Source organism: Schistocerca piceifrons, chromosome 2, assembly GCF_021461385.2.
Source record: "Schistocerca piceifrons isolate TAMUIC-IGC-003096 chromosome 2, iqSchPice1.1, whole genome shotgun sequence".
Lineage (NCBI taxonomy): Eukaryota > Metazoa > Arthropoda > Insecta > Orthoptera > Acrididae > Schistocerca > Schistocerca piceifrons.
Genome location: NC_060139.1, coordinates 608,584,209 through 608,611,653, shown reverse-complemented (window position 1 = coordinate 608,611,653; position 27,445 = coordinate 608,584,209). Strand labels below are relative to the sequence as shown.

General features: G+C 46.1%; 1 protein-coding gene across 1 annotated transcript in view; it reads left to right on the top strand.

Moving 5' to 3' along the window:
* Nucleotides 1-27,445, top strand: part of LOC124775655 (luciferin 4-monooxygenase-like) — a 102,950-nt gene that overhangs the window by 35,109 nt on the left and 40,396 nt on the right. The window contains exons 3-4 of the mRNA XM_047250483.1: nucleotides 6,344-6,641; nucleotides 15,719-15,902. Of these exons, the coding sequence (XP_047106439.1) occupies nucleotides 6,344-6,641; nucleotides 15,719-15,902 (482 nt within the window). The remainder of the gene's footprint in view (nucleotides 1-6,343; nucleotides 6,642-15,718; nucleotides 15,903-27,445) is intronic.

The window sequence follows — 27,445 nt, the reverse complement described above, 5'->3', positions numbered from 1 at the left end:
ACGTCGACGAATATAACAGGCAGCTTTAAATTTCACCGATAACTGTTATCAATCAATCTGAAAGTTAGTCCCTTATGACTTTAATTGCATTCCTTCTATTTCAATTGGTTTTATTTGAATATACACTCCTGGAAATTGAAATAAGAACACCGTGTATTCATTGTCCCAGGAAGGGGAAACTTTATTGACACATTCCTGGGGTCAGATGCATCACATGATCACACTGACAGAACCACAGGCACATAGACACAGGCAACAGAGCATGCACAATGTCGGCACTAGTACAGTGTATATCCACCTTTCGCAGCAATGCAGGCTGCTATTCTCCCATGGAGACGATCGTAGAGATGCTGGATGTAGTCCTGTGGAACGACTTGCCATGCCATTTCCACCTGGCGCCTCAGTTGGACCAGCGTTCGTGCTGGACGTGCAGACCGCGTGAGACGACGCTTCATCCAGTCCCAAACATGCTCAATGGGGGACAGATCCGGAGATCTTGCTGGCCAGGGTAGTTGACTTACACCTTCTAGAGCACGTTGGGTGGCACGGGATACATGCGGACGTGCATTGTCCTGTTGGAACAGCAAGTTCCCTTGCCAGTCTAGGAATGGTAGAACGATGGGTTCGATGACGGTTTGGATGTACCGTGCACTATTCACTGCCCCCTCGACGATCACCAGTGGTGTACGGCCAGTGTAGGAGATCGCTCCCCACACCATGATGCCGGGTGTTGGCCCCGTGTGCCTCGGTCGTATGCAGTCCTGATTGTGGCGCTCACCTGCACGGCTCCAAACACGCATACGACCATCATTGGCACCAAGACAGAAGCGACTCTCATCGCTGAAGACGACACGTCTCCATTCGTCCCTCCATTCACGCCTGTCGCGACACCACTGGAGGCGGGCTGCACGATGTTGGGGTGTGAGCGGAAGACGGCCTAACGGTGTGCGGGACCGTAGCCCAGCTTCATGGAGACGGTTGCGAATGGTCCTCGCCGATACCCCAGGAGCAACAGTGTCCCTAATTTGCTGGGAAGTGGCGGTGCGGTCCCCTACGGCACTGCGTAGGATCCTACGGTCTTGGCGTGCATCCGTGCGTCGCTGCGGTCCGGTCCCAGGTCGACGGGCACGTGCACCTTCGGCCGACCACTGGCGACCACTGGCGACAACGTCGATGTACCGTGGAGACTTCACGCCCCACGTGTTGAGCAATTCGGCGGTACGTCCACCCGGCCTCCCGCATGCCCACTATACGCCCTCGCTCAAAGTCCGTCAACTGCACATACGGTTCACGTCCACGCTGTCGCGGCATGCTACCAGTGTTAAAGACTGCGATGGAGCTCCGTATGCCACGGCAAACTGGCTGACACTGACGGCGGCGGTGCACAAATGCTGCGCAGCTAGCGCCATTCGGCGGCCAACACCGCGGTTCCTGGTGTGTCCGCTGTGCCGTGCGTGTGATCATTGCTTGTACAGCCCTCTCGCAGTGTCCGGAGCAAGTATGGTGGGTCTGATACACCGGTGTCAATGTGTTCTTTTTTCCATTTCCAGGAGTGTATTTTAAACATTCCGTATCGATTCTTCATTGCGCAGGGCGATAAGGGTTCATGTACAGATATTATGATAATTGGTACCCACTTCAATGTGTTAATTGCTTTTTTTCTGCTTCTATCAGTCTTCCCACAAACACATCACATATTTTGTACTTGATGTTTTCTGCGTGATCGTAACTGCGCCATGAAGTGTGAACTGTCAGTATGGACTATCCGTATTGCAGCTAGGTGACTACGCTTCAATACTTTTCCTGATGGACAGGGGAAAATAAACATCATTGGCTTGCTTGTACGATGTGTGCTTGGAGGTACTAACCATACTATTCCTAATAGCTATAATTATGTATCTGAAAATGACGTAAATACTTACGTAATATTGCTCTGCACTTATACCCCCAACACCCTCTGTATTAACAACAGCTTCTATTACCATTCCTTACCACTATGTACGTAATATAAAGTATTGCACGTTATGATTACTGGACATGTGCGACCTATGTAATAGTTTGCAGAAAACAGATCCAAAATTTATGAAAACAAATAAAGTACAAAAGTTGAGGGGTAACAGTATAGCATCAAAGTTTACATTCGTTACTGTCTGCCGACGATCAATTACTCATGGCTCTGAAGAAAAGTGATGCCATGTGACAAATGAGAAAGTAAAAGGATATTTGACTAACAGTCAACATGGGTAAAACAGAATATCTTCTTGTTGAAAGTGGGAAAGATGAGAATTTGGATTTTGAGTTTGATACGGTAAGCAATGTGGAAATATTCAAATATCTCGGTCCACTAATCGATAAGACTGGACTGTGTGACGACGATATATCGCATAGCATAAGTCGAGCGAAGGTACCTACTAGCTAATCAAATGATCTGTTTTGTAGCCGGCACATTTCCGTACGAACAAAAAAAGTAGGGCTCTGTGCTGTGGTTGAAAGCATTCTGATATACGGCTCAATGTGTCTGACATTCAACGAGAGACAAAGGGGGAAGAATTAATGCTGCTGAAATGACTGTGTTACTACGGAGCAGAAAGCAACCCACTTCGATCGAATAAGGAATAAATATATAAGAATGGAGGTGGATGCCATGCAACCAGTCACAGATAGGGCCGATGCTCGATAACTGACAAGGAACCCCTTGAGTGCAAGGCCAATGATACTACGAAGCTGCAATATTGGCTGATAATGGCAACAAGCGGCAGGACTGGAGGTACCCCATGGTGAACACAGCATGAGGCTGCGGAGTGTAGCTGAACTGCTTAGCCAACGAGTAACTCACGACAGTGCTGTAGTGCTGGTGGTGCTCATACAAAGGAGAGCAATGGCAACGATAAACAAAGCAAACATTGCACTATATCTACAACAACACTAGCCATAGTTGGCATTTCGTCAGAAAGGAACCCAAGGAATTTCGCAGTGTGAGAGAGAAGTGACAGATGAGATACTAGCGTTTCTGCAAGATGAGGCAGTTGAATGCGTGGTTTCGCATAGGATCGACTGTGCAGACAATGTGTATGAGGACTGCAATGATGACGATAAGTGCTTAACAAGTGAAAGTGGTACTGAAACAGGTGTCGAGCTATTTAGTTCATCATCCTTGTCGGACAGCGAGCCACAAACTCCTTTCCAGTGAAACGTACTAAAGGACAGTAGTTGTCAAAGGAGCGGATACTAAACATAATTACGTACGTGGAAGATCGTAAGCAGCATATATATATAGTCTGAACCGATTTCCAATATGTCGGCAGCAATATGACCGTGTAGTGCATAACTACACATACTTAGGGAGGACAAGGCTCACTTGCTGCAAAAACTGGTGTTTACGTACATTTCAAGGATGTGCATGATAGTGACCTACTGCGTCATCCACATCAAATTGCGCATGACATAGATTACAGTGATTTAAAAGGAAGAAGTGGATGCTTGCATAATTTCAAACAATGTTACAGAATTTGAAGGTGTAAGATAGCGAAATTTCAAACAAAGTGTCAACTTGACGATGCACAGCAAAGTGCGGAATCGGCCCGAAAATTTTAAAATTAAATAAACAAACTTATCCCATCGTTCAGTAAGGAATTTGTTTTCAAGTCAGACCAATCGGTATTTTAAGAGGAAATACATATCAAAAGAGACCTGGAAATCTGAGGTACGAAGAGAGTCGTATCAAGATCAGCTATCATCAATGCCTTAACGTATTTGTATACAATTATGCCGACTGTTAATCTGGATGGTAAATCGGATGGAAAGTTATTTATTGTGCTGCTAGAAGTTGGAGGTGCTCTGCCCCCGACGTTTCTTTCTCGTGTGAATGATCTTGCAATGGAAGTAGGGAATATGTACGTCACAGGAAGCCAGAGTGTGGAAATGGGCGTAAGAGAACTACAACTATGGTATGAGCACTGCTTGTGGCTAATTTGTGGTAAAAATAACTTTTTTTGCTTGATTTCTGGTCTCTGTTTAGAGCAAACTATCCCTCCTGAAAAGTGTGTGACATTGCAATTCATGACGAAATAAATCTCGGGTGAACAGCCTGGTATGAGTGTGCGTAGGACACTAGTGTCCTATGCACACTCATACCAGGCTATTCACCCGAGATTTATTTCGTCATAAAATACACCTGGAGAAGTTGAAGAATCACATTGCAGTTCATACCACCAACAGCCACTGGACAAACAGCCTCTGGATGTTTTTTTTCCGTTCCTATAAAACATATTATCACACCATCTGCAGCTACGACGTAAAAGATAGACAGTTTCACGATCATCTGTACAAGAGACTGTTTTGCACTGGGTTGCATGCCATCACATTCCATCAATTCTCATCATCCTGCACGGTTTGTAACTCGGAAGGGGTTCGCCTTCGATCTTGATTGTGCCGACGTATGTGATCACTGTGGCGCTCCATTTTTCATTCGGTGTTGATGGCTCCTGTTAATGGTTTGTTTTGAAAATTTCTTGAATGTCGACGATGTCCGTTTGGCGAAGTGTAATACTTACATCCGATAGAAAGTTGATCTCTGCACTTCCCTGACACTCATTTTCTCTTACCCTCCTGATTGATATGGTGAGTCATTAGCAGCTAATATTTGTCCTGTCATAGATGTTAACAGAACGGTTTCAAACGATCCTTACTAATGACTGAACTTGCGACCTCGCTGTCAAGGGGTTCCTTGTGACGTGGTACGGGGAAGAACAACGATGGTAGCAGTGTTAGCTCATCTGGTGTCCGCCAGAGAGAAGATGCCGAGGGAGGCCGTGGACAACATGGAGAGAAACTGTACGAGGGGCGTTTGAAAAGTCTGTGCAAAAATAAAAAACTACATACGTGTTTGGGGTATCCTTTTTCATTTTTTAACATAGTCTCCTTTTAGACTTATACACTTCGTCCAACGCTGTTCTGATTTGTTGATTCCTTCCGAATAATAGGAATTGTCCAAGTCTGCAAAATAGCTATTACTTGCTGCAATCACCTCCTCGTTTGAATAAAATCTTTGTCCCGCCAACCATTACTCCAAATTGGGGAACAAATGGTAGCCCGAGGAAATCAAGTCCGGAGAATAGGGGGGATGTGAAACGAGTTGGAATCCTATTTCTATTAGTTTTGCGACCACAACTGCTGAGGTGTTTGCTGGTGCAGTGTCGTGATGGAAAAGGACTTATTTGCGGTCCAATCGCCGGCGTTTTTCTTACAACCTGGTTTTCAAACGGTCCAGCAATGATGAATACTATGCAACTGTAATAGTTTTACCCTTTTCCAGATAGTCGATAAGGATTTTCCCTTGCGAATCCCAAAAGACAGTCACCATAACCTTTCCGGCCGAAGGAATGGTCTTCGCCCTTTTTGGTGCATTGTTTACATTGTTCTTTGGTCTCAGGAGTAAAGTAACGTATTGATGTTTCATCTATAGTGACGAAACGAGACTTAAAGTCCTGTAGATTCTTCCTGAACAGCTGCAAACCATCCTTGCAACACTTCACAAGATTCCGTTTTTGGTCAAGCGTGAGCAATCGCGGAACCCATCTTGCGGATAGCTTTCTCATGTCCAAATGTTTAAGCAAATTATTATGTACCAGTTCATTCGAGATGCCCACAGCACTAGCAATCTCACGTACCTTAACTCTTCTGTCATCCATCACCATATCATGGATTTTATCAATGATTTCTGGAGTCTTAACCTCTACAGGGCGTCCAGAACGTTCAGCATCACATGTGCCCATATGGCCACTCCGAAAATTTTGAAACCACTTATAAACTGTTCTAATCGAAGGTGCAGAGTCACCATAATGTTTATCAAGCTTCTCTTTAGTCTCCTGAGGTGTTTTGCCTTTCATAAAGTAGTGTTTAATTACCTCATGAAATTCTTTTTCGTCCATTTTTTGACAATCACTCGACTTCCTTGATTCACACGAATGACAAACACAAAGAAATAGACCAATACTGCTGAAACTTGGTGTGTGTTCTTTCCAAAGATGCTACTAACTAAGCATGACCTCGATAGACGCCGGTGGTGCCACCTTCCGGACTTTGCACGGACTTCTCAAACGCCCTTCGTAACCAAAGCCGTGGAAATGAGATGTCTATTGGAAGAAGGTTGGCGGGATAGAAATTCGTAGCATCTGAGAAGAGGCAACTGCTGATAATAGAAAACACTTGCTAAAGTAAAATAAATAAACTGAACTGAATCGAAACATCTTAGTTGCATAAGTGAGCATAACAATGAACATTGTCTAATAAATGTAAACCGAACAAGTATGCCCATAAGTGGAATTCATTGGCATTGTTGCAGACGAGTTGACGTTGGTAGTGCAGCAGATGATGAGACCGAAGCTGGTGGTGAGCCAGGAGCCGGCGCTGTCGGCAGTGAGAGAGGCGGCTGGGTGCGCCGCGCTGCCGCTGTCCCAGGTGGACGGCTGGCTGCAGCGAGACGCAGACCCGGAGCGGGCGCTGCAGGCGCTGTCCCCGCCAGACGCGGCCGGCTGGATCGACTCGTGCGCCGCCATCCTCTGCTCCTCCGGCACCACGGGGCCGCCCAAGGGCGTCATGCTCTCACACCGGGGGCTGCTCACAGTCTGTGCTCTGGTCAGGTACACACATCCTCTCTGTTACTCAGGTAGATTCACTAGCTTTCAGTTTCTCGTTGTCCCGCTTCCCGACTGACGACGTTTCTTTGTATTACGTACGTACAGCTGAGAGCAACTTACTCCGTCGTAGATCAAGGTCTGATACTGGTAGCAGATTTCTTTTCCTTCCATCTTTTCCTCTCTGCAATATTTGCTTAGTCCACAGTTTCATTCCGTGTCTCACTTGTTCCTTGCTTTGGATGTGTTGTATACATTTATTTCCAGTACAGCGAATTCGCTTTGTTTATTTTCCAAAGTTAATTTAAAGCTTGCACTTGCAAAACAAATAAATAAATAAACAAATAACTAAATAAAATTAAGTAGCGGGTGGTTATAATTGAAGTGCAGCAACTCCCACAGCTCCAATATGGGCTGTAATTATCGTATGGAAGCGGAACTTAGTAGATATTCTAATGCGTTAACGCGGATCTATTTACTCCAGAATTTTTTTTTCTTTTTCATTTTTGACCAGCAGGTGCAAACGTGGCTCTGTGAATGCATATATAATGGATTAGGAATGGGATTTGTGCAGGAAGGGACAAACAAGTGAGAAGGGTATAATGTTGATTTTATTACTAACCGCTGCTTACACAGTTTGTTGAGTATGAGCACTGGAAATGTCGACGAGATACTGCAGCCGTAAAACGACGGGATCAACAGTTACTCGAAGCACTTCCACTGGAATCTGAGCAACGTCTTCCTGTACACTGGCCTTCAGGTTCTTTTATATACCCCTTGAACTAAAAGTCACATGAATACAGATCACGTGATTTTTCAGGCCACGCTTTTGAAAAACCTATGGGGACAACACTTTCCTAGAAGGTTGCATTAAGCACACCTTTCACTGGGCTAGCGACAAGAGGTATTGCCCCATCTTGCATGAAAACAGTGATTACCACACATTTGCGCTCTTCCAAAACAGTAATCACGTGCTGTGCAAGGAGTTCTCGAAAACGCGCAGGTGTCACGATGCATCTGACAGGCCCTCTGACTGTATTCTCTTCAAAGAACAACAATCCGAGAATAATGGTGTGTGTGGAGCCACACACGGCGACTGCAATGGCTCTTAGTGCACAAAACGCCGTTTAATAGCTCTGTGTATTCACTGCATCTTGTAGTGTAAAATATGCCGCCGGCCGTTGTGGCCGAGCGGTTCTAGACGCTACAGTCTGGAACCACGCGACCGTTACGGTCGCAGGTTCGAATCCTGCCTCGGGCATGAATGTGTGTGATGTTCTTAGGTTAGTTAGGTTTAAGTAGTTCTAAGTTCTAGGGGACTGATGACCTCAGATGTTAAGTCCCATAGTGCTCAGAGCCATTTGAACCATTTGAAGCAAATGACAGGGAAAATGTCATACCGTCGTACAAACAGTGCACAGTGCCACAACGGAACTAATGTTGTTTTTCCAGCGTAAATCATTTCCGCGATAACGCATTAGCATATCTACCACCTTTCGCTGCCGTAAAATAATTACAGTCCATACTGGACCTTCATGAGTAGTTGTACTTAAATTGTAAACACTCACTAATCGATTTTTTTTGTTCGTTTGGAGATACATGACTGCAGTCCTGGTACACAGTGAAATACATTTGAGTGACAAAAATCATGGGATAGCGATATGACATACGTAAATGACGGTAGTATTGCGTAAACAAGGTACAACATTGCAATACATTGACAGAACTGTCATTTGGACTCGGGTGATTCACGTGAAAAGGTTCCGACGTGACTATGGCCGCACAATGGGAATTAAGACTTTGAACGTGGAATGGTAGTTGGAGCTAGATGCATGAGACATTCTATTTCAGAAATTGTGAGAGATTACAAATTCCGAGGTCCACAGTGTCAAAAGGGTTCCGAGAACACCGAGTATCAAACATTACCTTTCACGACGGACAACGTTTTGGCGGACGGACTTCACTTAACAACCGACTGAAGCGGCGTTTTCGTAGGGTTGTCAGTGCTAACAGACAAGCAATACTGTGTGAAATAACCCCAGAAATCACTGTGAGACGTACGACAAACGCATCCGTTTGAACACTGCGGCTAAATTTAGCGTTAATGACCGACGCGAGTGCCTTTGCTAACTGCATGATATCGCCTGCAGTGCCTCTCCCGGGCTCGTGGCCGTATCGATTGCCCCTAGACGAATGGGAAACCGTGGTCAGGTCAGATGAGTCCCGATTTCTGTTGACACCATGGTAGGGTTCGAGTACAGAGCAGAGCGAATAAGGCACTGTGCAAGCTGGTGGTGGATCCATAATAGCGTGGGCCCTCTTTATATGAAGTAGACTGGGTTCTCTGGTCCAACTGAACTGTAAATGGTTATGTTCGGCTGTTGGAGGCCATTTGCAGCCATTCATGGACTTCATGTTATCAGACATGTCACGGGCCACAATCGTTCACGAATGGTTCAAATGGCTCTGAGCACTATGGGACTCAACTGCTGTGGTCATAAGTCCCCTAGAACTTAGAACTACTTAAACCTAACTAACCTAAGGACATCACACACATCCATGCCAGAGGCAGGATTCAAACCTGCGACCGTAGCGGTCGTGCGGTTCCAGACTGTAGCGCCTTTAACCGCTCAGCCACGTTCACGAACGGTTTGAAGAACATTCTGAACAATTCGAGCGAATGATTTGGCCACGCAGATCACCCGACACGAATCCCATCGAATATATAAGATACATAATCAGAGACCAGTTCATGCACAAAATCCTGCACCGGCAACGCTTTGTCAATTACGGACGGCTGTAGATACCTCTGGCTCTGTATTTCTGCAGGGGACTTCCAACAAGTTGATTCGAAGCGACATAGAGTTTCTGCTGTACTCCGGGCAAAATGATGTCCTACACAATTTTAGGAGGTATCCCATGACTTTTGCCCCCTCAATGTATGTGGATTGGTCTGCACACTGAATCGGCGGTAGCAGAAGTCATTTTTAATGCATCGAATCAAAAACTAGAACACAAGAATATAAAACAATAAAGTTACAGTCAACAACGTATAAAAATTGTGTAGCTGTAATGTCTTTTCTGCATCTTAGAAATTTTACACCACTTGGTCAGACTGTTCTCCTGGTCGAAACATTCAGAAATAGGTGATCACTTCTGTCATCTGTTGTGATCGCTCTTGATAATTCCTCTTCTACTTACGTATTGGTAGATTTCATATTACAAAGTTTGAGATAAATAACTATATAAGTATATTAGAGTGCAACAAACTCTTTCCGTTGCTAGTGTTCTGATTCGTTGCGTTTTCATAGGTGCCACGATTTCATAGCACGAATATTTATCCTAAAGCTTAAATTACTTTATATTCTTCCACTGTTGTATTTGTTGACTTGATCAACGTGTGAGGGATCACACTGACGATGATTCGGTGACCATGACGTGTAATATATCACTAAATGTTGTTTTTGATTCTACTACGTTCTGTTATCAGGCATAATTTGCACCCAGTGTATGATAGATATTAAACAAGTGGAGCTTTGCAATTTGCGGTGATGTATGTGGGATCTTACAGACGAATGGAAAAAAAACTAGTAGAAGCCAACCTCGGGGAAGATCAGTTTGCATTCCATAGAAACACTGGAACACGTGAGGCAATGCTGACCTTACGACTTATCTTAGAAGAAAGATTAAGGAAAGGCAAACCTACGTTTCTAGCAATTGTAGACTTAGAGAAAGCTTTTGACAATGTTGACTGGAATACTCTCTATCAAATTCTAAAGGTGGCAGGGGTAAAATACAGGGAGCGAAAGGCTATTTACAAGTTGTACAGAAACCAGATGGCAGTTATAAGAGTCGAGGGACATGAAAGGGAAGCAGTGGTTGGGAAGGGAGTAAGACAGGGTTGTAGCCTCTCCCCGATGTTGTTCAATCTGTATATTGAGCAAGCAGTAAAGGAAACAAAAGAAAAATTCGGAGTAGGTATTAAAATCCATGGAGAAGAAATAAAAACTTTGAGGTTCACCGATGACATTGTAATTCTGTCAGAGACAGCAAAGGACTTGGAAGAGCAGTTGAATGGAATGGACAGTGTCTTGAAAGGAGGATATAAGATGAACATCAACAAAAGCAAAATGAGGATAATGGAATGTAGTCGAATTAAGTCTGAGGGAATTAGATTAGGAAATGAGACACTTGAAGTAGTAAAGGAGTTTTGCTATTCGGGGAGCAAAATAACTGATGATGGTCGAAGTAGAGAGGATATAAAATGTAGACTGGCAATGGCAAGGAAAGCTTTTCTGAAGAAGAGAAATTTGTTAACATCGAGTATAGATTTAAGTGTCAGGAAGTCATTTCTGAAAGTATTTGTATGGAGTGTAGCCATGTATGGAAGTAAAACATGGACGATAAATAGTTTGGACAAGAAGAGAATAGAAGCATTCGAAATGTGGTGCTACAGAAGAATGCTGAAGATTAGATGGGTACATCACATAACTAATGAGGAAGTATTGAACAGGATTGGGGAGAAGAGAAGTTTGTGGCACAACTTGACCAGAAGACGGGATCGGTTGGTAGGACATGTTCTGAGGCATCAAGGGATCACCAATTTAGTATTGGAGGGCAGCGTGGAAGGTAAAAATCGTAGAGGGAGACCAAGAGATGAATACACTAAGCAGATTCAGAAGGATGTAGATTGCAGTAGGTACTGGGAGATGAAGAAGCTTGCACAGGATAGAGTAGCATGGAGAGCTGCATCAAACCAGTCTCAGGACTGAAGACCACAACAACAACAACATGTGGGATTTTACCCCAGCATCCACTGGGCAGCACTTTGTTTTGTACGTCGATATCGCACACTGCGTGAATTTGTTTGGTAGATGATTGACAGTTCTTGGGTAAGAAACTTTCATGTTGCTGATACTATTCCAAAGGCGAATGTGCGTAATAATGAATTAATGTTTTCACATATATCATAGGCGGCAATGGAAACTAGATGAGTGCTGTGGATTTTGCCATTAGTTGGAATTTTGTCATTCACAATTAAGTATCACAACAAGAGGACCCGAGATGGGACCAAGGCTTAATGTATATTTCTCCATTAAACTCTCTAGGTGATCTGCGTTTCCTTTTGTTCGATGGAGCTGCTAATGGCTGTTCTAGCCACAATATGATACAGCGTTCTATTCGAGAACCGTTTTGTAGGTAAATGAATTCTAGATAGCACACTCTGATGCCCAGACATACATCGAAAATATCTGCAATGTGACGGGGCCATCAAACTTGTTCGTTTTGTACATTAAGTGAAGTGTAACGGGTGCACACAATTTTTTAAAAGATGCTGTGTTTTAGCTAGACAGCCACTTACAACAAAGCGAAAAACCAGAAGCCGTCGAGATAGCAAAGCGGTCGCCCAACATGAATCGACTTGGTTGCAACTTGTTGCAGGTCGTCAGGCCAGCCTTAGGTGCATAGCCAGCGACCCCACCGCGGGCCGTAAATGCGCGTGTTCCAGAAGCTTATGACGGGTCACAGGGTGAATTATGTAATAAGCTCTACGTTTGGTTGGCAATTTACACTGCATTCGCCAAAGACAACGAAACAAATTAACATAAAATATTCCCAAAAACAAGAAACTGATATCCCTCTCACATGAACATGTCGTGGTATCATAACACAGCACCCCACGATGCCCAACAACTTCCAACTAATACAGGGAAACATATAATTCCTATTCCTATTACATGCTTCTGGGGCTTGTAAAGGAGTCTCAGTATATAAAGTTCCGATAACGAACCAATGTCCAGAAATGTACCGTTTGCATGTAAAATAAGATCGGGGCACTTTGAAATCTGCTGCTTCACGGAACGCTGACAGCGGAGAAAATAAGCTCTGCTTGTGTGCTCTACAGAGTCCCATGACGTGGGCAATGTTTCGAGGACTTGTCGTTGGGATCTCTTCCACGTAGCGCAGGACACCGCCTACAAAATCGGGAGGAAGTGCGTATCCGGGGAATACAGCAGTCAACTCTCCTAGATGCAAACGCAGCAACTTTTTGCGGCCGTTGTTGTGGTAGGTATGTGATGTTATAGATACAACAGAAACTGACGGCGGCACCCTCTTCTCAATTTGTGGGTGTAATGTGAAGCGGGAGAGCTGAAAGTGATACGATCTTTAGACTTATTTTATATCCAACGCTACATTTCAATACCTGTGTTACCTAGCAAAACTTTATCTAGTAAATCACATCTAGACTCATAGAAGGCTATGACAGGAGTTGTGGTTTTCCGTGATTTCCCTAAATCGCTCCAGGCAAATGCCGGGATGGTTCCTTTCAAAGGGCACGGCCGACTTCCTTCCTCGTCCTTCCCTAATCCGATGAGACCGATGACCTCGCTGTCTGGTCTCCTTCCCCAAACCAACCAACCAACCAACCAACAGGAGTTGTGAAAAACCATGTTTATGAAAGGCAGTAACCACCACTAGTAGACACTCTGATGAAGTCAGGCTGCAGTAGAAACAGGTGCGTCCATAGTTATACTGCGTAGTGAGATGGTCACAAACACAGAAGGTTTTATTAAAAAAGAAAATGTACTCAGCGATTCGAAACTGCTGTGTAAGCTCCCTTATTCTATACGGTGGGCTCATCTGTGTAATACGGATAGTGGCGTGAATGAGCTAATTCACAGCACACATGAAATCCCGCTTCACCCTGTAGTGGGCGTCAGTAGCGCAGAGGGCGCGGTAACTGGGAACTGGCAGACCCAGCCCAACGCCGAGCTTTGATGTTGCGGTGTAGGACAGCTAAGGGCAGCTGGAAGTACGGAACTGGAGTGGCGACTTGGACTGGGAGCCTGTGCCTAGCCGCTGAGGGTAGCTGCTGACATGTCTGGGCGCGGAGCCTTGGGTTTTGCGTGGTGCGCTGGCCAAGCGTGTTTAGCATCGGCGTGACTGCCCATGCAGATGCCACATTCAACGCATTCCGATGTAGGTGAATTGAACGATAGCAACGCAACTGGCCACATCTTCTGGGAAACAGAGCCCTGTCGGCTTGGGAAGCGGCGGACAAATCTGCGGTACACTACTGGTGGGCAGGATTTGACGTGGTGGCAGAATCTATTTGTATGGGCGGAGCCGACGCAGGATATGACGCTGTCTGTATGGTTAGGTTTAAGTAGTTCTGAGTCTAGGGGAATGATGACCTCACATGTAGAAGTCCCATAGTGCTTAGAGCCACGGTCGACCACTGGTCTGAGTGAGTCAGCTGCCGTGTAACAGGCAGCAGAGAAGACGACAACACTCTGAAGCAGCTCGAGAGCGCCACCTGGATTTGAAGCGGATAACGTGGCAGTGGGGCTTAGAACCTCAAAGACTGGGTGTAGCCTGCTGTCAGAACGAGGCGCTGTCTGACTGGAGCAGTGGACCGCGTTTGTCTCCGCACGTCCAAAAGATATGGCAGCCGGGAGCGAGTTAGTGTTACCGGGTGAGGGGTTTCCGTTAAGACGCTCGAATGGCAGTGTATAGTGTCATTTTGTGTGCTCATTGTCGAGTCTGTGCTGGCATTCTGAATTGCCAAGGTTCTAGTTGATGAAACACGGCGAAGCCGCTGTTGGAGCTGTAAACTGTAGACAAGTGTGTTGTAAGAGTGCACTGTATTTTAGAGAAATACGGCGAGGCCACCTTGAGGCTCGAATTTTGAAAAGCTCTGATTAGTTCGAAGAATTGTGTTTTATGGATAAGCCTTACTGTTACTGAAGATGCTTTTCTACGTATCTTGTTATTAGATGTACATTGTTTAACGTGTCACTATACATTGCGTATGTCTCTCTGTGTTGTCTGTATCTGTATGGTGTTTCCTCAAAGTTGACTCCTATAAGAAAGAAATGTTATAGTGGATGCCGTGTATTAGGTTAAGCATTGCTAATTGTATGCTCAATTGTATCGCTTTAAAGGTTTTATTTATTGGTGTGAACTGCGAGTTCATTTTAATTTTGTTTTACTATACGAGGGTACAATGAAAAGTAACGCCTCATAATCTTTTTACTGTGTTCTCAACATCAGCTGAGGTACCACACATCATGCACGTTACTCGGTCGACTTCCCCGCTTGACTGATGCAAACTACAACCCTCTACCGCCAGAGAGATCCAAATTGTGGCACATAACATGGAGGTATGTAACGCAACTACGACCGTGCGTGAAGAACAGCGTGTTTCAATAGTGTTTCTGAAAGCATAAATTCGAGGTGTTCATGCACACATGGAGCACCATCTCCATCATATGACAATGTAAAACTACACGTGAGCGCTGCGAGTTCTGCAACAATCCGATGCCTGTTCACTGTCATCGATCATCCTCCATACAGTCCCGACTTGGCCCCATCCGATTTTAATCTGTTTCCAGGACTTAAAGAACACCCTCGAAGACGTCACTTTGACAGTGAAGCGGTGGTGAAGGTTTTGATTTCATCAACAAAATCAAACATTCTACTGTGACGATATGATCGTACTGGTCTCTCGTTGGAAGAAGTGCGTTCGTCTCCAGGATGACAATGTTGAGAAATAAATATGTAGCCATAAATAATAAGATATAGATTGTTAATAAATGTGTTCTATATAAAAAAGCCTTAAGAGATCTCATAACAAAAATTCGGAGGCGCTACTTTCCAGCACGCCCTCGTATCAGATGTCAATATTATTTAATAAAACGGAGCGCTAATTCGTCGTTGTTCATCTTCATACATGTGCTTTTATTATTCTATGTTAAATATTATACAAAATGAAACTGCATTTAATTAAAAGTCCACGATCACAGAACCCGCAGCCAAATTTTACTCCCACCTAATTCCTGAGGCTCACAATATGTTACACGTCACAACTTAACTGGAGTTTTGTTTACTCTGGAATCTTATAATATTTCTACCCGTAACAATGTTCTAGCACAAGTTCCGTGGTGTTTGATGCAACAACAGGTTCCTTCGCCTGAGAATGTTTGTGCGTATCTCCTTTGGTAAATTATTCTCAAACACAAGTTCTCAATTCCCGGGGTGACTTTAGATTTGTGAATGTGAACTGAGTACTGGGGTTGCAGCCTGGGAGAGAAAAGCGCCCCAGCCCCGAGCGGCCAGCGGCCAGAGGCGGTCGTGTCCACGACGCCGGTGTCCTGGGTCTCGGGCCTGATAGCGCACCTGCTCTGCCTCAGCGCGGGACTGCGCACGTGCTTCCTGCCGCACTTCGACGAGGGCATGGTCGCCCGCGTGTGTGGCCAGTACCACGTGAGTAGCGCACCGTCCCACGCGTCTGCGACATCCAAATCTTACGCAGAAATTCCTGTGTGAAACATTTTCCTCTGTTGGTTGTCAATAATTTTGTTATATGAATAGAAATAATAATAATATTTATAATTTTTATAATTGCCCTTTAGCTTACACCGTACAAGAGCTTATTTTCACTCCAAATATACAGGTATTGATATATCACTCCTGAAAACCACCCCACGGATTAAAACTGTGTGCCAGACGGAGACTCGAACTTGGAACCTATGCTCTACCGACTGAGCTACGCCAGCACTACTCGCGACCCCTCCGCGCAGTTTTAATTAAGCCAGCGCCTCATCTCCTAGCTTTCAAGTGTCAAAGAATTCTTCACGCGTAACTTGGCGGGGGCAGCCCCAGCAATGAAAAATTGTTCTCGCAAAAACTCCCCATGTTGTGACTGAGCCGTCTTCCCAATACCTCTCTTCCAGGAGTGCTAGTCAGGCAAGTTACTAAGGAAACCTTCTGTGAAGTTCGTAGGGTGGAGACGGAAGTAAATCTGAGCCCACGCCGTCCAGCTCAGCCGGCAGTCAATCTGCTCTCATTTGGCCGGCAGCGGGCAACCAAGGCTATTCGCGTGTGTTTACGTCTGCGGAGCCACCACGTTTTATATAATTGAAGTTGGGGGGGGGGGGGAGATAGGAAAAGAAAGGGAAGGAAGAAGGAACTGATATCATCTGTTTCAGGACTTTCTTCGCATTGGGATTCGAACCCGGAATCTACTCCTTCCTAGGTAGTTGCGTATACTATTGCAGCCGGCCGAAGTGGCCGTGCGGTTAAAGGCGCTGCAGTCTGGAACCGCAAGACCGCTACGGTCGCAGTTTCGAATCCTGCCTCGGGCGTGGATGTTTGTGATGTCCTTAGGTTAGTTAGGTTTAACTAGTTCTAAGTTCTAGGGGACTAATGACCTCAGCAGTTGAGTCCCATAGTGCTCAGAGCCATTTGAACCATTTTATACTATTGCACCAATCCGGCCACAGTATTTGTCATAAATGCGCGAACTATCTCGGCACGCCCCCCGGCCCAGCCACATTCACACCTATCCACAGTCCTCGTCCATGGGCTCCATGCTCGCTACTTTTAGGTTACTACAGGGAAGTCGAATGATATACTACTGGCCATTAAAGTTGCTACACTACGAAGATGACCTGCTACAGACGCGAAATTTAACCGACAGGAAGCAGATGCTGTGATATGCAAATCATTGGTTTTTCAGAGCATTCACACAAGGTTGGTGTCAGTGGCGACACCTACAACGTGCTGACATGAGGAAAGTTTCCAACCAATTTCTCATACACAAACGGCAGTTGACCGGCGTTGCCTGGTGAAACGTTGTTGTGATGCCTCGTGTAAGGCGGTTCTAGGCGCTCAGTTCGGAGCCGCGCGGCCGCTACGGTCGCAGGTTCGAATCCTGCCTCGGGCATGGATGTGTGTGATGTCCTTAGGTTAGTTAGGTTTAAGTAGTTCTAAGTTCTAGGCGACTGATGACCTCAGGAGTTTAGTCGCATAGTGCTAGGAGCCATTTGAACCATTTGAACCTCGTGTAAGGAGGAGAAATGCGTACCATCACGTTTCCGACTTTGATAAAGGTCGAATTCTAGCCTATTGCGATTGCGGTTTATCGTATCGCGACATTGTTGCTCGCGTTGGTCGAGATCCAATGACTGTTAGCAGAATATGGAATCGGTGGGTTCAGGAGGGTAATACGGAACGCTGTGCTGGATCCCAACGGCCTCGTATCACTAGCAGTCGAGATGACAGGCATCTTATCCGCATGGCTGTAACGGATCGTGCAGCCACGTCTCGATCCCCGAGTCAACAGATGGGGTCGTTTGCAAGACAACAACCATTTGCACGAACAGTACGACGACGTTATCAGCAGCATGGACTATCAGCTCGGAGACTATGGCTGCGGTTACCATTGACGCAGCATCACAGACAGGAGCGCCTGCGATGGTGTACTCAACGATGAACCTGGGTGCACGAATGGCAAAACGTCATTTTTTTGGATGAATTCAGGTCTGTTTACAGCATCATGATGGTCGCATCCGTGTTTGGTGACGCACATTGGAAAGCGTGTATTCGTCATCGCCATACTGGCGTATCACCCGGCGTGATGGGGTGCCTTTGGTTACACGCCTCGGTCACCTCTTGCTCGCATTGACGGCACTTTGAACAGTGGACGTCGCATTTAAGATGTGTTACGACCCGTGGCTCTACCCTTCATTCGATCCCTGCGAAACCCTACATTTCAGCAGGATAATGCACGACCGCATGTTGCAGGTCCTGTACGGGCCTTTCTGGATACAGAAAATGTTCGACTGCTGCCCTGGCCAGCACATTCTCCAGATCTCTCACCAATTGAAAACGTCTGGTCAATGGTGGCCGAGCAACTGGCTCGTCACAATACGCCAGTCACTACTCTTGATGAACTGTGGTATCGTGTTGAAACTGCATGGGCAGCTGTACCTGTACACGCCATCCTAGCTCTGTTTGACTCAATGCCCAGGCGTATCAAGGCCGTTATTACGGCCAGATGTGATTGTTCTGGGTACTGATTTCTCAGGACCTAAGCACCCAAATTGCGTGAAAATGTAATCACATGTCAGTTCTAGTATAATACATTTGTCCAATGAATACCCGTTTATCATCTGCATTTCTTCTTGGTGTAGCAATTTTAATGGCCAGCAGTCTATTTTGCATCTGTAGTGAAGTTGTGGATTAATTGCTCATCGAGGGGAACCAATTATATGAACGCGTATGAGAAAGAACGGACACCAATTAGTCGTATAACGCAGCCGACGCAGATACTTGCAGGTAAGCGACCTTAGAGTTTTAAGGGTGTAGAAATAGTTAGAAAAAGTCTGCTATCAGTTGTGTAGATAAACAGCGTAGTTTTGACAGAAGCCATCAGCGTCCATCTGCATTTGATATCCATGAATAGATTCAAATTACAAGCAACAGAGGTTTTTGCATTTCATTTCGACTTTGCAAAAATGGTTCAAATGGCTCTAAGCACTATGGGACCTAGCATCTGAGGTCATCAGTCCCCTAGACTTAGAACTACTTAAACCTAACTAACCTAATAACATCACACAGATCCGTACCCGAGGCAGGATTCGAACTTGCGACCGTAGCAGCAGTGCAGTTCCGGACTGAAGCGCCTAGAACCGCTCGGCCACAACGGCCGGCTTTCGAGTTTGTACCTCACTTTTATTGAAACTGATTAGTAGTGCTATAGACGAAGGATCGTGTCAGAAGATAGAGGCAACCGGAAATTTAGACATGATGACGGGATCATCAGTGATGCAATTATACAGCATGTTGGATATGATGTCAAGAATATTAAGATACACTGAAGCGCCAAAGAAATTTGTATAGCTCAAGCTGGTGGAGACTCCGTAATGATGTGAGGTGTGTGCTGTTGAAGTGATATGGGACCCTGATACGACTACATCTACATCTACATTGATACTCCGCAAGCCACCCAACGGTGTGTGGCGGAGGGCACTTTACGTGCCACTGTCATTACCTCCCTTTCCTGTTCCAGTCGCGTATGGTTCGCGGGAAGAACGACTGTCTGAAAGCCTCCGTGCGCGCTCTAATCTCTCTAATTTTACATTCGTGATCTCCTCGGGAGGTATAAGTAGGGGGAAGCAATATATTCGATACCTCATCCAGAAACGCACCCTCTCGAAACCTGGCGAGCAAGCTACACCGCGATGCAGAGCGCCTCTCTTGCAGAGTCTGCCACTTGAGTTTATTAAACATCTCCGTAACGCTATCACGGTTACCAAATAACCCTGTGACGAAACGCGCCGCTCTTCTTTGGATCTTCTCTATCTCCTCCGTCAGACCGATCTGGTACGGATCCCACACTGATGAGCAATACTCAAGTATAGGTCGAACGAGTGTTTTGTAAGCCACCTCCTATGTTGATGGACTACATTTTCTAAGCACTCTCCTAATGAATCTCAACCTGGTACCCGCCTTACCAACAATTAATTTTATATGATCATTCCACTTCAAATCGTTCCGCACGCATACTCCCAGATATTTTACAGAAGTAACTGCTACCAGTGTTTGTTCCGCTATTATATAATCATACAATAAAGGATCCTTCTTTCTATGTATTCCCAATACATTCCATTTGTCTATGTTAAGGGTCAGTTGCCACTCCCTGCACCAAGTGCCTATCCGCTGCAGATCTTCCTGCATTTCGCTACAATTTTCTAATGCTGCAACTTCTCTGTATACTACAGCATCATCCGCGAAAAGCCGCATGGAACTTCCGACACTATCTACTAGGTCATTTATATACACTCCTGGAAATTGAAATAAGAACACCCAGAATTCATTGTCCCAGGAAGGGGAAACTTTATTGACACATTCCTGGGGTCAGATACATCACATGATCACACTGACAGAACCACAGGCACATAGACACAGGCAACAGAGCATGCACAATGTCGGCACTAGTACAGTGTATATCCACCTTTCCCAGCAATGCAGGCTGCTATTCTCCCATGGAGACGATCGTAGAGATGCTGGATGTAGTCCTGTGGAACGGCTTGCCATGCCATTTCCACCTGGCGCCTCAGTTGGACCAGCGTTCGTGCTGGACGTGCAGACCGCGTGAGATGACGCTTCATCCAGTCCCAAACATGCTCAATGGGGGACAGATCCGGAGATCTTGCTGGCCAGGGTAGTTGACTTACACCTTCTAGAGCACGTTGGGTGGCACGGGATACATGCGGACGTGCATTGTCCTGTTGGAACGGCAAGTTCCCTTGCCGGTCTAGGAATGGTAGAACAATGGGTTCGATGACGGTTTGGATGTACCGTGCACTATTCAGTGTCCCCTCGACGATCACCAGTGGTGTATGGCCAGTGTAGGAGATCGCTCCCCACACCATGATGCCGGGTGTTGGCCCTGTGTGCCTCGGTCGTATGCAGTCCTGATTGTGGCGCTCACCTGCACGGCACCAAACACGCATACGACCATCATTGGCACCAAGGCAGAAGCGACTCTCATCGCTGAAGACGACACGTCTCCATTCGTCCCTCCATTCACGCCTGTCGCGACACCACTGGAGGCGGGCTGCACGATGTTGGGGCGTGAGCGGAAGACGGCCTAACGGTGTGCGGGACTGTAGCCCAGCTTCATGGAGACGGTTGCGAATGGTCCTCGCCGATACCCCAGGAGCAACAGTGTCCCTAATTTGCTGGGAAGTGGAGGTGCGGTCCCCTACGGCACTGCGTAGGATCCTACGGTCTTGGCGTGCATCCGTGCGTCGCTGCGGTCCGGTCTCAGGTCGACGGGCACGTGCACCTTCCGCCGACCACTGGCGACAACATCGATGTACTGTGGAGACCTCACGCCCCACGTGTTGAGCAATGCGGCGGTACGTCCACCCGGCCTCCCGCATGCCCACTATACGCCCTCGCTCAAAGTCCGTCAACTGCACATACGGTTCACGTCCACACTGTCGCGGCATGCTACCAGTGTTAAAGACTGCGATGGAGCTCCGTATGCCACGGCAAACTGGCTGACACTGACGGCGGCGGTGCACAAATGCTGCGCAGCTAGCGCCATTCAACGGCCAACACCGCGGTTCCTGGTGTGTCCGCTGTGCCGTGCGTGTGATCACTGCTTGTACAGCCCTCTCGCAGTGTCCGGAGCTAGTATGGTGGGTCTGACACACCGGTGTCAATGTGTTCTTTTTTCCATTTCCAGGAGTGTATATTGTGAAAAGCAATGGTCCCATAACACTCCCCTGTGGCACGCAAGAGGTTACTTTAACGTCTGTAGATGTCTCTCCATTGATAACAACATGCTGTGTTCTGTTTGCTAAAAACTCTTCAATCCAGCCACACAGCTGGTCTGATATTCCGTAGGCTCTTACTTTGTTTATCAGGCGACAGTGCGGAACTGTATCGAACGCCTTCCGGAAGTCAAGAAAAATAGCATCTACCTGAGAGCCTGTATCTAATATTTTCTGGGTCTCATGAACAAATAAGGCGAGTTGGGTCTCACGCGATCGCTGTTTCCGGAATCCATGTTGATTCCTACATAGTAGATTCTGGGTTTCCAGAAATGACATGATACGCGAGCAAAAAACATGTTCTAAAATTCTAGAAGAGATCGACGTAAGAGATATAGGTCTATAGTTTTGCGCATCTGCTCGACGACCCTTCTTGAAGACTGGGACTATCTGTGCTCTTTTCCAATCATTTGGAACCCTCCGTTCCTCTAGAGACTTGCGGTACACGGCTGTTAGAAGGGGGCAAGTTCTTTCGCGTACTCTGTGTAGAATCGAATTGGTATCCCGTCAGGTCCAGTGGACTTTCCTCTATTGAGTGTTTCCAGTTGCTTTTCTATTCCTTGGACACTTATTTCGATGTCAGCCATTTTTTCGTTTGTGCGAGGATTTAGAGAAGGAACTGCAGTGCGGTCTTCCTCTGTGAAACAGCTTTGGAAAAAGGTGTTTAGTATTTCAGCTTTACGCGTGTCATCCTCTGTTTCAATGCCATCATCATCCCGTAGTGTCTGGATATGCTGTTTCGAGCCACTTACTGATTTAACGTAAGACCAGAACTTCCTAGGATTTTCTGTCAAGTCGGTACATAGAATTTCACTTTCGAATTCAATGAACGCTTCACGCATAGCCCTCCTTACGCTAACTTTGACATCGTTTAGCTTCTGTTTGTCTGAGAGGTTTTGGCTGCGTTTAAACTTGGAGTGGAGCTCTCTTTGCTTTCGCAGTAGTTTCCTAACTTTGTTGTTGTACCACGGTGGGTTTTTCCCGTCCCTCACAGTTTTACTCGGCACGTACCTGTCTAAAACGCATTTTACGATTGCCTTGAACTTTTTCCATAAACACTCAACATTGTCAGTGACGGAACAGAAATTTTCGTTTTGATCTGTTAGGTAGTCTGAAATCTGCCTTCTATTACTCTTGCTAAACAGATAAACCTTCCTCCCTTTTTTTATATTCCTATTAACTTCCATATTCAGGGATGCTGCAACGGCCTTATGATCACTGATTCCCTGTTCTGTACATACAGAGTCGAAAAGTTCGGGTCTGTTTGTTATCAGTAGGTCCAAGATGTTATCTCCACGAGTCGGTTCTCTGTTTAATTGCTCGAGGTAATTTTCGGATAGTGCACTCAGTATAATGTCACTCGATGCTCTGTCCCTACCACCCGTCCTAAACATCTGAGTGTCCCAGTCTATATCTGGTAAATTTAAATCTCCACCTAAGACTATAACATGCTGAGAAAATTTATGTGAAATGTATTCCAAATTTTCTCTCAGTTGTTCTGCCACTAATGCTGCCGAGTCGGGAGGTCGGTAAAAGGAGCCAATTATTAACCTAGTTCGGTTGTTTAGTGTAACCTCCACCCATAATAATTCGCAGGAACTATCCACTTCTACTTCACTACAGGATAAACTACTACTAACAGCGACGAACACTCCACCACCGGTTGCATGCAATCTATCCTTCCTAAACACCGTCTGTACCTTTGTAAAAATTTCGGCAGAATTTATCTCTGGCTTAAGCCAGCTTTCTGTACCTATAACGATTTCAGCTTCGGTGCTTTCTATCAGCGCTTGAAGTTCCGGTACTTTACCAACGCAGCTTCGACAGTTGACAATTACAATACCGATTGCTGCTTGGTCCCCGCATGTCCTGACTTTGCCCCGCACCCGTTGAGGCTGTTGCGCTTTCTGTACTTGCCCAAGGCCATCTAACCTAAAAAACCGCCCAGCCCACGCCACACAATCCCTGCTACCCGTGTAGCCGCTTGTTGCGTGTAGTGGACTCCTGACCTATCCAGCGGAACCCGAAACCCCACCACCCTATGGCGCAAGTCGAGGAATCTGCAGCCCACACGGTCGCAGAACCGTCTCAGCCTCTGATTCAGACCCTCCACTCGGCTCTGTACCAAAGGTCCGCAGTCAGTCCTGTCGACGATGCTGCAGATGGTGAGCTCTGCTTTCATCCCGCTAGCGAGACTGGCAGTCTTCACCAAATCAGATAGCCGCCGGAAGCCAGAGAGGATTTCCTCCGATCCATAGAGACACACATCATTGGTGCCGACATGAGCGACCACCTGCAGATGGGTGCACCCTGTACCCTTCATGGCATCCGGAAGGACCCTTTCCACATCTGGAATGACTCCCCCCGGTATGCACACGGAGTGCACATTGGTTTTCTTCCCCTCTCTTGCTGCCATTTCCCTAAGGGGCCCCATTACGCGCCTGACGTTGGAGCTCCCAACTACCAGTAAGCCCACCCTCTGCAACTGCCCGGATCTTGCAGACTGAGGGGCAACCTCTGGAACAGGACAAGCAGCCATGTCAGGCCGAAGATCAGTATCAGCCTGAGACAGAGCCTGAAACCGGTTCGTCAGACAAACTGGAGAGGCTTTCCGTTCAGCCCTCCGGAATGTCTTTCGCCCCCTGCCACACCTTGAAACGACCTCCCACTCTACCACAGGTGAGGGATCAGCCTCAATGCGGGCAGTATCCCGGGCAACCACAGTCGTAGTCCGATCAGGGGATGCTTGGGACGAGCTGGCCGTCCCCGACAAACCCCCATCCGGACCCCCACAGTGATGCCCATTGGCAACAGCCTCAAGCTGTGAGACCGAAGCCAACACTGCCTGAAGCTGGGAGCGAAGGGATGCCAACTCAGCCTGCATCCGAACACAGCAGTTGCAGTCCCTATCCATGCTAAAAACTGTTTTGCAAAGAACGTCTGAACTAATCTACAGAGAGCGCAAACAAATCGACAAAATTTAAACGGTTATTAAAATACAAGATTGCCTAGTAAATGCAGTAATGCTGCTACTTGCGCACTGCTGACACTGCTCGGCGGCGGAAGGAGACTAAGCGAAATTACACTATTCAGGTACTAAAACGCGATGCTACACTCTCAAATACTATAATACGCCCGAAATTTATGAATTAAACAATGATAGTACCAAAAACACGCAAAGAAATTAAGAATTAAACTATGTAACAAACGAGTGAGCTAGGAGTGTACGACTTGCTGCTCAGCTGCTTATCCAACGGCGGCAGGGAGCACACTAGATTGGAATCTGTCAGGTGACAGGTACGTAAGCATCCTGTCTGATCACTTACATCCATTCATGCCCATTGTGCATTTCGACGGACTTGGGCAATTCCAGCAGGTCAATGCGACACCTCACGGGTCCAGGATTGCTGCAGAGTGACTCCAGGAACAGTCTTCCGAGTTTAAACACTTTCGCTGGCCACCAAACTCCCCATAGATGAACATTATTGAGCATATCTGGGATGCCTTGCACCGTGCTATCACGAATTTACGGGCAGCCCTGAAGGATTCATGGTGTCGGTTCCCTGCAAAACTACTTTCGACATTAGTCGAATCCATGCTACGTTGTGTTGCGGCACTTTGCGTGCTCGCGGGGGCCCTACACAATATTAGGAAGCTGTACCAGTATCTTTGGCTATTCAGTGTATAACATACCCTCTGAAAGTCCAAATGATAAATTAGTCTGGAATTGTGTGACTTCGGGAATAGAGTGACTGTGAAAAATGACTAATTGTCCTCTGCGTATAGATTCCACTACGATTAGGGCGTAAGAAGCGTTAGGATCGATTTGAGAAAGTCATCCTTTTTTATCGTAGCAGCCCACAGCGGTTTTATATCGCGTAGCTGCCAGCCGTAGACCTTTTTGTAGACCGCGAGACCACAAGCGTAATAACTGTCGCACACATTGTCCGTACAGCTCCCGTTAGGAAGTGCCATTACCTACGCCAGTGCAAGTGGGGCCAAGAATCGCTGCGTCTGCAAGTCTCTATGTTTGAACCTAAGGTAACTGCGGAAGAAACTGTTTCTAAAATGCTACGTCATGAACAAGCAGTAGGGATCGTAGGGCCGTCGAAGCGCCTACTTAGAAGAAAACTAGTATAAGCATTGTTAGCATACCACCAGAAAATACGAATAGTCAACTGGAAAATCCTGAAAGAGTACCGGTAACGAACAGAGGCGACAACATATGAGAAAAAGTACTACCAAGGCCTAATTGAGAATGTGTTTATTGTCTTACACGACTAGTTCCGGCGTCAAATTACCACCATCCTCTGGCCCCACCACTGCCGAAAGAGTATTAGATTGCCCCGGCGCATTTATTGTGCAGTCCTTGGAAACATTGGAGACAACACAGTGTCGAGTAGAGACTGCTGAGGAAAGGAGGCCCACGTGTAGTAGTAACAAGGATTCCACAATAAATGCTTCAGGGAAATATAATACGTTTTGACAGTGCTGGAGCTTGAGGATGGCGGTAATGTGCCGCCGAAGCCAGTAGTATGAGACAATGAAGACATTCTCAAGATACATCATCAACTAAAGTCCCTCATCTAAGCAATAGGATGGACATCCATAAAGAGACGACAATGTCGTGTAAACACCGATAATTAAACACTTGCAATAGAACTGGGAGCAGATACACATTCAGATTCCAGGATCGATTGCAAGATTAGAGAGAACAGACTAAAAATGAAGAAATGTCTTACACAAAAGACACAAATCGAGGTTGGATCCTTCGCAGGAATTCATCGTGTGTCAGACAGAGATGTTCAGGATCCCGAAAGCATTTCCGCGAGGGAGACGCTCTCGGTTAGCAAGTAACAGATTAAATGCTTTCCTCGAAAAGGCGGAAAAGACAGGAAGCCGCCTCCTGCCCAAGAAGAGGAAATCCAAAGAAAATCCAAATAAACGAAAGCGTAAACAATCCTAGAGAGTGATAAATTCCGGAGCAGATGGCAACACATGAAGTGTCTCTCATAAGACGTCGTTTCCATTCAGGCGGATGATGGGGAGGCACATCATGATTAACGTCCAATCTACGGAACGGATGATATATAATTTCTCTTTAAAAGTTGAAATCAGCTCAGTACCAGTATTGCTGTTACCCACTTTTTTGATGCGAAATTTGGAGGCCCGCAAAATTACATATAGCACAGCCAAAGAAAATGAAAAAAGATCGCATGAGGGAAAATCAAGTAGTCGTAAATTTTTGTACAGTGCTAGGAGGAAGTATCGTGAGCAACATAACTACAGTTCCCTACCGATGGGGTGTAAGAGTGGGGTTGTGGGGGAGGGTTATTGAAAGGTCATTTTTTTACGTTTTTCTTAAATAACTCGAACTCGAACGAAAATGTTTACAACTACGAAATTAAATGGAATGAAATTTTCTATAAAAACAGATCCTCGCATTTTTTCTCTAGGACTAATCGCGTCCGCGTTGCAGAGAATAGAATAGTTGCGGATTATTAAAAATAGTGTTTTAGTGGTATAAAATTGCTGTTTCTTGTTAAGTGAAGTGGGTTAAGAACAATGTATCACGTTTAAGTACAGCAGAGCGGTATTCAGGGATAAATTGTGGTCTGGGGTCACCGCCACTTCTTGTTGTCGCGTCAGACGGCGGGAGACAGGCAGGTACAACCGCTG